General features: G+C 41.3%; 1 protein-coding gene across 5 annotated transcripts in view; it reads left to right on the forward strand.

The window, feature by feature from the left end:
- The window catches only part of CD226 (CD226 molecule), a 91,585-nt gene that overhangs the window by 22,732 nt on the left and 56,467 nt on the right, over positions 1–12,386 (forward strand). For 3 of the 5 annotated variants that reach the window (XM_025886626.2, XM_025886624.2, XM_025886625.2), the window contains exons 2-3: positions 146–217; positions 525–863. In XM_025886626.2, the coding sequence (XP_025742411.1) occupies positions 146–217; positions 525–863 (411 nt within the window). Of the gene's footprint in view, positions 1–145; positions 218–524; positions 864–1,361; positions 1,662–12,386 lie in introns of those variants that run through there. The other 2 variants (XM_073898064.1, XM_073898063.1) reach the window with 2 other exon arrangements.

Genomic DNA, 12,386 nt, shown 5'->3' on the forward strand with positions numbered 1-12,386 from the left:
AGCAAACCTGACTTTGAAGCTAAGACCTTTTTCCTGTGTTCATACTTCAGAAGAAAGATACTACCGATAATATCTGAGAGGAAGGAAGCAGTGCATTGTGCTGGGCCTCTGCATGTAACATTATATAAATTGTCTTTTTTTATAGACCAGCCTCCCAAACGGTTTCCAGAGATGGATTATCTTACTTTCTTCTTGGCTATTCTTCACGTATACAGAGGTAAAGATAATGTCTTCATTTAAAAAATTTACTTCTTTTTTGGTCTTATAGTGTGACATGTTTAGAATTTATAATGCTCTTTAGTTGGCTCAGATAATTTCTCACTTGTTTAGGAAATCTACAAGTTACAAATACCTCTTATCGGCAGTGGAAACCTTTTTAGACTAAGGTAGAAACTGTTAGCCTTTAGCATGATCTCAATTTGCTAACTTGCTAGGTCTTATAAAGCTTAGAATAAGCTTAAGGTATCTATTTGGTGTTTCAATCATCAAGCCTAACTGAATAAATGTGATGTTGTGTATTTCAGCTCTATGCGAAGAGATGTTTTGGGACACAACTGTCAAACTTGCTGAGAATATGAGTCTAGAGTGTATATATTCATCACTGGACACCTTAACTCAGATGGAATGGCTCAAAATCAATACAACAAACAGAGAACTCATAGCCATTTTCAGCCCTACTTATGGTTTGAGTGTAAGACCATCCTATACTGATAGGGTTTATTTTTTAAATTCCACCATGGCATCTAATGATATGACCCTGTCCTTTCATAATGTCTCTGAGTCCGATGTTGGCTTCTATTCCTGCTTTCTTCATACTTTCCCACATGGACGTTGGGAAAAAGTGATCCAGGTGGTTGCATCAGGTGAGTGGACATTTTATTTACCTTTTTACCCATCTACGACATTTGATTCTTAAAGCCCCAGTAGAAACTACAAAATGCTTTATCATGTGTTTGTGGTATTTCCCAATTTCACTTCTAGATCTTATGATATTATTGTTTTAAAGAAATAATTCTGTAATCAGTTTCATTTTTCTTAATGTGCTATCATTTGTGAGTAGAATAAGCATCTGACAAATTTCAATGTAGTAGGAGAAAAGCCCAGGTTTTCTATTGTCTCAATAATGACTAGAGTGTAGGGATGCCTGGGTGGCTCAGTCAGTTAAGTGTCTGCCTTCGGCTCAGGTCATGATCCTGGGGTCCTGGGATTGAGTTCCGTTTCGGGCTCCTTGCTCTGTGGGGAGCCTGCTTCTCCCTCTGCCTGTGGCTCCCCCTGCTTGTGCTCTCTCTCTCTCACAAATAAATAAACTCTTACAAAAATAATAATGACTAGAGCTTAGACTAAACTGATGTTGGCAGCATTTGGGTTCAGGACCAGATACCTCCCAATCTGAGCTTCCTCCCAGTGATGGGGTACTGCTTCCTTCTGCTAAGCACTCAGTGCTGGCTTCAAACTCTGTGTGTTCAGAGTCCTCTCTGTAACACCAAATCTAGATTTATTAGTGAATCTGGGCAGCGTTCCTGCACTGGCTCCATTTTTTGCTTCATCCAAGTTCCCAAGAGAGGACACTTCAGAAACTGCAAGGTGTCATTTCAAGAAGGATCAAATGATCTCCTAGGTATTTTCTGCTATGCCTACCAGGGACTATGGTTTGGTGCTTGGTGAGTTAGTCCTTCGAGTAATAGCCACATGGATTGGGTATAGTATATTGGAAAAACATGGTTTTTCTAGCCTTTACTTTCTGCAAAACCTTATGTTAGCTGCTCGATCCCTCTGTATCTCAGGCTTCTGAATAGCAAACTGAGTTAATAATACCATTCTCTTTGTTGAATGGCTTAGGGATCATATGGTTAAAGACCTTTGGCAGTCAGGGAGTGGTGGGTGTTATTATTGTCACTATTATTATTCCCTACACTTTTGATACAAAACGACTAATGATGAAATTTTCAGATGTTGGCAATAGTCTAGGGAAGGAGAGTTTCGAACCATGTGTTTCTTGTCTGGAGTCTCTAAAATTGTATCCCAAATGGACATTCAGCACAACACATTATGTGACATGTGCTAGAGTGCTTTCTTTTCAAGGGATGTATATTATAAAAGGACAATTTACAATATTGCTAAGGGAGAGCAAATAGTTAGAAGGTAAGGAAATTTCCCATGTGTTAGTTTTCTTTTTCTCTGTAGATATAGATAAGCACAAAAATAGTTTTGTGTATATGACTGAGGCTTACAAAGTGTCTATTAGCAAAATCTCTTTAATGAAATATTTATTATTGAGTCCATTTTGTCATTGAACTCATTCGCTGTTGGGTACAGTCACCCTTTGAGTGCTGTCTGCAAGTTTTTCGTGTATGGACCACTTTTGATTAGCCAGGCAGATGAAGAAGAAGATTGGCAAGGGCCTTAAGGTAGAGTGAGCTATTCGACACTTGGCCTGAGCAACTAAGGCTGGAAATGAGATGGGACCCTTCACCCTTCATGTGGTGAGCTTTTGTAGCCTGGGTCCCAGATCAAGAATTCCAATTTCTGCCAAAGAAAAACTGATGAAACATAGGTAGAATAATGGTCACCAGGCACAGGGAGGTGGGGAAATGGGGAGCAGTTGTCAGAGGGTACACAGTTATAGTTATGGGGGGTGACTTCACCTAGAGATCTAATGCCCTGCATGAGGACTGCAGTTAATAATATTGCATTAGGGGCGTCTGGGTGGCTCAGTCATTAAGCGTCTGGCTTCAGCTCAGGTCATGATCCCAGGTTCCTGGGATTGAGCCCCGCATCAGGCTCCCTGCTTGGCGGGAGGCCTGCTTCTCCCTCTCCCACTCCCCCTGTTTATGTTCCCTCTCTCGCTGTGTCTCTCTCTGTCAAATAAATAAATACAATCTTTAAAAAAAAATAATAATATTGCATTAAACCCTGGACATTTCCTAAGGGAGTTGATTTCAGGTGCTCTCACCACAAAAGAAAAATGGTAACTATGTGAGAAGAAATGTAAATTACCTTGATTATAGTAATTGTTTCAATATATATATATCAAATGATTGTATTGCATGCCTTAAATATATACATTTTTTAAAAGTCTTATTTGCTTCTTTTTTTTTAAGATTTTATTTATTTACTTGAGAAAGAGAGAATGAGAGACAGAGAGCACAAGAGGGAAGAGGGTCAGAGGGAGAAGCAGACTCCCTGCTGAGTGGGGAGCCCGATGTGGGACTCGATCCCTGAACTCCAGGATCATGACCTGAGCCTAAGGCAGTCGCTCAACCAACTGAGCCACCCAGGCGCCCAATATAAACATTTTTTAAAAAAAGATTTTATTTATTTATTCAAGTGAGAGAGAGAGAAAAGAGAGAGTGAATGAGGGGAGGGGCAGAGAGAGAAGCAGTTTCCCTGTAAGCAGGCTCCCCGCTGAGCAGGGAACCTGACCTGGGGCTCCAACCCAGGACCCTGAGATCATGACCTGAGCCGAAGGCAGACGCTTAACCAACTGAGCCACCCAGGTGCCCCAAATATATACATTTTTAATTAAAAAAAAAAAACCCAAACAACAGGCAATTTGACCTCTTCCGAAAGTTTCAGATAGAGGATAGAGCTAAATTGTTGGGAACTGAGGTGTGATTGCCATACCAAGGTAGGATTTTTAGCATTATATATGAGCAATTTTGGCAATATTTCCTGCTTTTATCATCCAGATTTATTGCTCCTATTATTTTCTTGAAGTTAGGCAAAGGGAGATCTTTGCCTTCTGGGGCTTTTTCAAATATAATGGTAGGATTTTCAGTCACTTACTGGTCAAAGATTAGGAGTGCCTGTCTCTCCACATAGATGAATTCTTCATGATGGTATTCTTAAGTGTGTTTCGTCATGATTGTTTTTGATCATTTATATTTTTAAATAACAGATTGCAGTAATGGGCCAGTGAGAGTATTCCACTCATTTCTGAGACTTTGGAGGAATTCCTTTTAAGAAAAATGATAGTGAATTTAAAAAATATAGTAGCCATATTTCAAAGTTAACCTTATATATATACTTGACGTTTTCTGTGTGTGCTTTATTAACATGGTATCCGGACCTATACATATTGCACGTGTGTGTAGCATAAAGGGAGAATTGATGATCTATTTAATAATACAAGATTGGAGTTGGAATCCAGAAATCCTAATTTGTGTAAAAATTTATAAGAACTTCAAAAGGATGAAGTAACTGAACCATATGCTCTCTAAATATACTGATTTCTCCTCTTCGCTGATAGCTGACTATGTATGAGGAACTTGGTCAGTATCTTCTCATTTAACCCCGTTGCCCTCTTGGATGTAGACATAATCTTGATTTTATAGGTAAGGACTTGAGGTGTGGTGAGGTCCAATATCTGGCCAAGTTCTCAGACCTTGTACGTGTCCCACTGGATGAAATTGTGGTGAGGAATGGAAAAGGACAGCTTGGGGGACATGGAGCTGCAGGGGCTCTCAAACGAGAAGTCAACCACTGTACATCCTTGCTTCCCCACCCCCCACCTGGGGCTTTCAGCTCAGAGCTGGAGAGCAAATGGGACAGTCTTATGCTGAATAGATGGTGCTATTAATGCAAATTTATGTTAAAAGATGTATTAACATTACAGAAGCCTTTCTCAATTGGTAACTGATGTGGAGAACTTAATGGTAAGAATGGCTGCATTTATTGTACTGCTCCAAGGGAAAAGCTGCTGGGGTGGCTTGGGCGGGAACCTTCCAGAGGAAACCCTCTCATGGCAGAGTTTGTGGTGGAAGTGGGATCCTGCTGAAAATTACCGCAGCTCATGTGTCTGGCCTTACTAGTCCGTTAAAGTGAACGTAGTTACACTTATGGAAGTGTCCCCCCCAAATGGGTGGCCCACCCACACTACTCTTCTACCTAACTTTCACCAGGTGCCTCCTGGGCATGAACCAAATGTCCTCTCCTCTGATGTTTGTGAAACACCATGGCGGAGGTAACGTGTTCCCATCGTGCTGCTGATGGAAGGGTTCAGGGTCATTACTCACCTGGAGGTTGTGAGCTGTCCAGTCGCAGCACCAGGGTAAGACCCTTCGATGTTTGGGAAGTGCCAGAAATGAGAGGGAGAGGAGCTGGATTCCAGCACTGTGAGCGAGGAGGCTCAAGGATCAAGTCACGCTGGACGTTGACATGGAAGGATTTTTCCCAAGAGAGAGAGACCGATGAGGGAAGGAATGAGAGTGGAGAGGGTGCAAGGAAAGTGTGACATCCATGCAGGGAGAGAGCATGGAGCTCCAGCAGGATGTGGTTCCCGCCCTGGGCTCTGTGGCCCCTCGCCGCCATGAGGGGTAACCTGATAGGAAGAAACAGGGGTGCCTGCACCAGCCAAGGGGCTCAGCATGTGATGTGCTGGGGTCCCAAGTAAGGTTTTATGCGGTAGATTCTAAGTTGAAATAAAGAAGTTGAAGCCCACTGGGGCGGCCCAATGTCATAAAGAGCCTGGGCAGTTTGGTTGGCTCAGATCTTGCTGTGCCTCATGGAGTCCGAACTTCACTCTGGGAAGACCGGGGGAAGCCACTGAACATTTTTCAGAGGGAGACACACAATAAACCAATTTTTTTTTACCACCTACAAGATTAAATTAGTTGTAGCTTATAGGAGGGGAAGAGTTTAAGGTCAGAGTAAACAAGTAATATTTTGTGGATTGGAACACTTACCCACTGCTGGTAGAAGTACACATTAGTATATCTATTATATTATTGGTATTGCTAATATTCAGGATTCTCCTGACAAACAGACCAATAAGACATATATGTATATAGAAAGAGATTTATTACAAGGAATCAGATCATTGATTATGGAGGCTGGCAAGTGTGGGCCCATAGGCTGGAGTCCCAGGAAAGACAAGGGTGCAGATCAAGTCAGAAGGCTGTCTTCTGGAGATTTCCCTCTTGTCTGGGGAAGTGAGGCTTTTTGTTCTATTCAGACTTTCAACTGATTAGATGAGCCCCACTCACATTATAGAAGGCAATCTGCTTACTCAGAATTCACCAATTTAAATGTTAATCTCATCCAAATGTTTGAGTGAGTGGCATTAGAGAGGAAAAGAAGTTCCTTTAATATTGGGGACCCCAGAATTCATGGAAGTGCCAAGAAATCCCATAATGGGAGGTGTTCTAAAGACCATGCTTCCCTATGTCCTGACTGGGGTCCTAGGCAACCCAGAATCATCATCAACATGTGCTTTCCTCTGGCTACTTGTTTGTTTTCTAATGTTGGGATGATGTCAGGATTTAAATTTTATTTAAAGCCGGAAAAGGGGACGTGTCCCAGATCTGGCTTGTGTCAATGTGTGTGCTGATTTGTGGGAGCTGAACCCACTTATCCTTATTCCCTCATCAAGTCTTTATTCAGAGATAATGTCTGTGGTTGGAAGCTAGAAAGACATGGATCTCAGCTCTAAGTGGTATGCAGAGTACTAGGGGAGAGAAAAGCTGTGTACTGCAAATTATAATTAAAGAGTGAGTGATGTTGTAGTTGTGAAGAATATAGGATTTACTTTCGACTAGAAGATTCAGGAGAGATTCCCTGCAAAGGGGGAATTTGAAGTTAACCTTGAAGGAGATAAGTCAGAATATTTAGACATGGAGATGGGTGGAGTAGCATTTCGGGATAATTGCTTTATTTATTTATTTCAGCCACAGGAGAAGAGAGAGAGAGGGAGCACGAGCGGGGGGGTAGGGTCAGAGGGAGAGAGAGAACCTGCAGCAGACTCCCCATTGAGCACAGAACCCAGTGCCGGCTTGATCTCATGAGCCTGAGATCATGACCTGAGCTGAAACCAAAAGTCAGACGCTCAACTGGCTGAGCCACCCAGGTGCCCCAGAATTGCTTTAAATATTATCTAGAAAAAGATAGCTTTGGCTCTGCTTTGACTACTTTGCAAGGAAATTTTCATTTTCTAAAAATGACTCACACACCACCACAAATAGCAATAGCAATAACAGCCAGACCTTTCAAACTCAGCCAACACAAATGGCTCTGGTCAACAATTAATGCAGTTTATTCTGGTTCACAGTTCGTGGCTTAGTTTATCTCCACGTGTTGACTTAATGCTTCAAAAGGCATAGGAATCTAGATCTATGATGTGATTATATTTTATAGTCTATCCTAAGATATTTCCACACTTTGATTTCAGCTCTTATCTCTCCCAAATTCAGAAGGCAGGAAGAAAACATATGAAAATGGCAACTATCTTTTCTATTAGTGACAGGTACAAAGTGGTGTAGGGAAGGCTCGGTCTGAAGGATGCTTTTGCCTGTCAGAGGAGTTGCCAGAGGGGCTGAGAAGGCCACAGGAGAAGAAACTTTCTCGCCCTCCTGTGACAAGGGTCACCACTGCAGGCCAGCAGGTTTTGTCCTTGTGTGGACCCTGGGTTCTTTCAGCTTTGCCCATCATATACATCTCTATCACTTTGAAGTTGTTTGTTTTTTAAGTGAGGTGGAGAAATAAAAAAGAATAGTTTCAAATCTCCTCTTTAAAGAATTAAGACATAAACTCTTTCTTAAGGTCCATTCTTACCAGCTCAGAAATAAGTCAGGAAAGTTTTCTTGTACACACACACACACACACAAGAATAAAAAATGTTTCTGGAAATGTTACATTTCAGCAGTTTTTCATTTAAGAAAGAAAAAATATATTAAATAGTACCTATAAGAAATAATCAACTGACGAAACAGAAATATTTTAAAGGCTTAGATCTCTTCCTCCTTAATAAAATAAAACAGAATATAGAGAAACAGATGATAAGGAACGTTTTTTTTTAAGACTTGCGTAAGCAAGGTTATGGTCACTGAACTTCTCAAGGGTGAAATTAATGGGAATCTGAAAGTGGAATAGTTACCAGAACCCACGCCAAGGTTGTTTTTATTGACTTGCTTTCCATTTGCTAAGCCAGGGAAGAGCATGCTTGAGAGCACATACCACCATGAGATTCGACTCTCAGGCTTTGGGGGAACAGCTCTGTAATCAAAAATCAAAAAAAAGATAAAGAACAGTCTGCAGTGGGGGGGAAATCAAACCTCAAAAAGAAGACAATACTGGATTGATATACATAATCAAATTTCACAATGTAATGGCTGCTTAAGTTTAACAAACCAGCACAGGTCCACATTTGGATTTTGTGAGAGCAGCGTCCTCTGTCCATCTGAATGCATCGAGGGTTACACTTTCACTAGCTACCTCTATGCCCAGTATTGGGCACGTGTCCGCCATAGCAACATCCAGAAGAAAACTTTTCCTTTAGATTTATTCGAAAATGTACTCAGGCAATCCAGAGCAGGGGATGAAATTTGCTGTGATCCTTGCAACTGTTTTGTTTATTTATACAAACTCTACCCTTCCTTGAGTAGATATTTTTATTTCTCAGGTGACCCTAGGGTGGGGGCAGGTATTTGGCTGAATTTCCTCAAGAGAATGAGCTATAAGCTAAAGTTTACAAAGAACTTTGCCCTGTGGCTGTTGAAGATTATTATTATTATTTTGGGAGAGAGAGAGAGAGAGAGCGAGCATGCAAGTGGAGGTGGGCAGAGGAAGGGCGGAGGGAGAGAGATTGAATCTCAGGCAGGCTCCACGCTCAGTGCCTGATGTGGGCTCTGTCTCACGATCCTGAGATCATGACCTGAGCCAAAATCAAGAGCACTTAACCGACTGAGCCACCCAGGAGCCCCACTGAAGATTTTATTAGTGTAGGCAGAGGTGTATAGTCCTCAGGTTTTCCTTTCTTTCTTTTTCCTTTCTTTAACTTTCAGTGATCAGGACAACTCACACCTCTTTACCACCACTGCTGTCTCCCCAGCGCTCAAGGCGGTGCCGACTGCAGTACCTAGAACATGTTTCCTCTTGAGAGTGGGTGCTGGTGGGGGTGTGGGTGCTAGTTCAGGGTGGGGATTTCAGTTTCATGTGTAAGAGCTGTCCGAGGGACTGGAACATGCTTCCGCCCACGCAGGTTGGTCGAGACTCCTCCCCTGGACTGTCTCAGCATCTGTATTTTTTTTTTTTAATTCCTCTTATCAAAGGTTGAAAAGTGTAGAAATCAGAACTTGTTCTCCAGCACTTTCCCTCCAAAACTTCTCTAGGATTAGCGGGTGGGTGTCAGTGAACCATCAGAGAGACCTTATAGGAACTTGTCCATTGGTAGATCAGAGTATTTACTGACTGAGAGTAAAATGATATTTTTGCATAAAAACGGTGGATTTTGTTTGTTTAAAAACAAACAAGAAGGAAATTAAGTATGGGAAGAGAGGAGGAAAAGTAAAGTAAAGCTCTGAGCTGGTCAGAGGCATGGGGCTCCTCCATTTTTCCCTTTGAGCTAATGCTACCCTGTGCCCGTTTATTTAGCATTGGTAAAAGAAGACTTGGTTTCTAAGCTTTGCTTTTTGTTGCTGGTTTTGGTTTTTGTTTGGTTTTATAGGAAGTGGAGGTTGCAAGCAAGATGGCTTTTCCTTTCCTCTAAGAAAATTTGTGAAGACATTTAAGATTTTGAAACCATTAAGAATTTTAAGACTATCAAGTCAATCCTTCAGGGATCAATGCGAAATTATTCCCCCAGGCAACATCTCTTCTACTTACTCCACCACAGTTTTAATTAAATAACTCCGCTGATGGGGCTTCTGGCACTTCCCTTGGGAGATTATTCACAATCCAATAAATCTCAATGTGAGAAAATTTTCCCTGACTTCAGCTATTTAAGCACAACTCACATTTTCAAAAACAGTCTTTTTCACAATCTGCCCAGAGAGAAAGGCCCCTGTTCCATTGAACATTCATACAAAAAGCTGTCTAAGGCCGGAGCTATGATATTCAATATTCACATTTAATAGCACCATAAATAGCTTACACGCGTCATACCTGCCGATTGTAGTGGGGTGATGATTGTGACCAATAAGAATGAAGTCTGCCCATGAATTCTGTGAGCATTTACGTGCACCCTTTAACTAGCAGAATACCTAAGAAACGTAACGTTCTCATTTCACAGGCCAGCTCTTAAGAACATATTTGTCCCCTTTCTTGGCAGGTGACATGAAATGCCATATGCTACCAAAATTGGTATTTCCAGAATAGTTTAGTGAAGGAGCATGTGTGTAGTCCCTGAGTATAGGATAGTTTCTTTCCCAAAACCTCCAGAAAGTTTTAGGTCATCCACCTAATTCGTCCCACTAATGGATAGAGTACATTTATTTCTCTTTATAAACTGGAATCTACAATTGGAAGTATACCATTTTTCGTCTGAGAAACAGCCAAGGAATTCAACTGTCTTTAAGACAGAGCTTGGTAACATTAGACTATGTCCCCAGATGAGACGATTATGTCTGTCCCATTGGCTTATGACATCATATTTCTCAAAATATCTCTTTATTACATATAAGAAACAAAGTTGCTCATTTAAATGTAAATAAAGAACGTTTATTTAACAGTTAAATTATGTCACTTCTTCCTTTTTACTTAAATCTTAGAAATGGGTTCCTAAAAGAATAAACATTAAATAAGAGGGAAAAATTTCTAGTTACTGGCATTGTATTTCTTTGAGCTATAGATATAGTTTTTGAATTTTTATTCTTAACACCAGTCTGACTATTGTGTTTTCAGTAATAATAGCAGATTTGAACCAATGGGCATAGTATTAAAATTTGTTGCTCAAATGACCCTTTGAGGTATTGGATTGGATACCTCTATATTGGATGAATATCAATAATAGTAATTTAAAAATTGTGTAAGCCCTTTCTAGATCTATTAAAAAGAAATTTATTTGCTGTGAGAAGAAGAAATGAATAAGAAAGTCTTTGTTTTCAAGACATTTATAATCTAATGGGGAAGTATGTATATACTTGTTAAGTGGCATAGAACAATGTTTTGGGAATTGATAGGTGACAGAGATTACTGCCAGTTTGGGGGAACCATGGAAAATGTCTGTCCTGGGCGGGAAATCCAGGTATGATTCTAGAAGGAAAGTGTATCATGAAAATCATCGCATAATAGAAATGCTCTTTGCATTTGGAGCACACAAAAAATACATTTGGTCACAGGCTTAGGAAGGGCAGCAGGTGGAAAGCTTAGATTATGGACTGGTGATTAATAAGGTTTTCAAATAGTGGAAATCCCATGTTGGTCATGATTGCAGCCATGATTGGAGCCATTACTCTAGCGATTGCATATGGGATGATTTAGAGGCAGGAAAGAAGCAAAATTGGAGACTAAGAAATAGACAAGAGAAAGAGAAAGGTACCCTGCAGTCCTGACATCAAGCAGGGGTGCCACCAGCAGGGAACAACCAACCAGTGAAATCTTCACAAAGTCTCTGCTCCTTCCTAAGTTACAAACAAATACACGCCCCCCACCTCAAGTTTCTTCTTCCCATTGCCTTTGTCTTTCATTCAACAATATTTATTGAATGTCCACTGTGTGTTGGGGGCTGTGTGGGATTGGGGGGACAGTGGGAGAATGTTCCAATCACCAATTTCAAGCTCAAGGCTCATTTAGAATGCCATTCAATGCTTCCTAGAATGCAGGTGTATAGGGCAGGTGTTGGTGGTGATAGGATGGTGGCGGCGGTGGTACGTGTGTTGGAAAAATGTTAGCAGAGAGGGGAAACAGGATCATTCAGGGAGCTTCAGAGAGCAAAAGATGCTTGAGCTTACTCATGAGGGAAGATTAGAAACTTCTTGGTTGAAGAATGGTTGTGCTGTTGGCAGGATGGCATACCTGCTTCAGGGCAATCACACTAATGGCTGAAGCAAAAGTGAGGCTGAAGTGCTAGGGAACTGTAGGATGCTTAGTAAAGCAGGAGTGGCAATTAGTTGAAGTGGGCAGTGGAGCCAGGTGGTAAATTAGGAGGGGTAGATAGCAGAGACAGAGAATTTGATGTGATATCAGCAGGAGCTCCAGATTGTTGCTGGGAAGGGGTGAGGGATGTTATCAGAACACTTGACTTGGAATTACATTTGCCTGACAAGACCACATTGTTAACTTAGGTTGCATTTTCTTTGCAGTGGGATGGGGGTGGGAGCTAGAGTCCCCTAGTTGTATCTTTGTGTCACTGCCAACACCATTTTCAGGTGTTTTGACTTTATTCTTTAGGTAATGGGGAGCCCTTAGGAATTTTGATTAGGTAAAGGGTTTGCAAATTAGCAAGAGCACTCTGAGGGAGTCTACAAGGGAGACTGGACACAAGGTAGAAAAGAGGGGAGACTAGTGAGGAGGCTGTTATGGGCTGAGTTGTGCCCCCCTAGATTCATATGTTGAAATCTAGACCCAGTGCCTCAGAATGTGACTATATTTGGAAATAGGGTCTTTAAAGAGGTAACTGAGTTGAAGTGAAGTCATTGGAGTGGGCCCTAATCCAACATGACTTGTATCCTTGG

Source organism: Callorhinus ursinus, unplaced genomic scaffold, assembly GCF_003265705.2.
Source record: "Callorhinus ursinus isolate GAN/ISIS: 27379988/994484 unplaced genomic scaffold, GSC_fseal_2.0 scaffold11, whole genome shotgun sequence".
Classification (NCBI taxonomy): domain Eukaryota; kingdom Metazoa; phylum Chordata; class Mammalia; order Carnivora; family Otariidae; genus Callorhinus; species Callorhinus ursinus.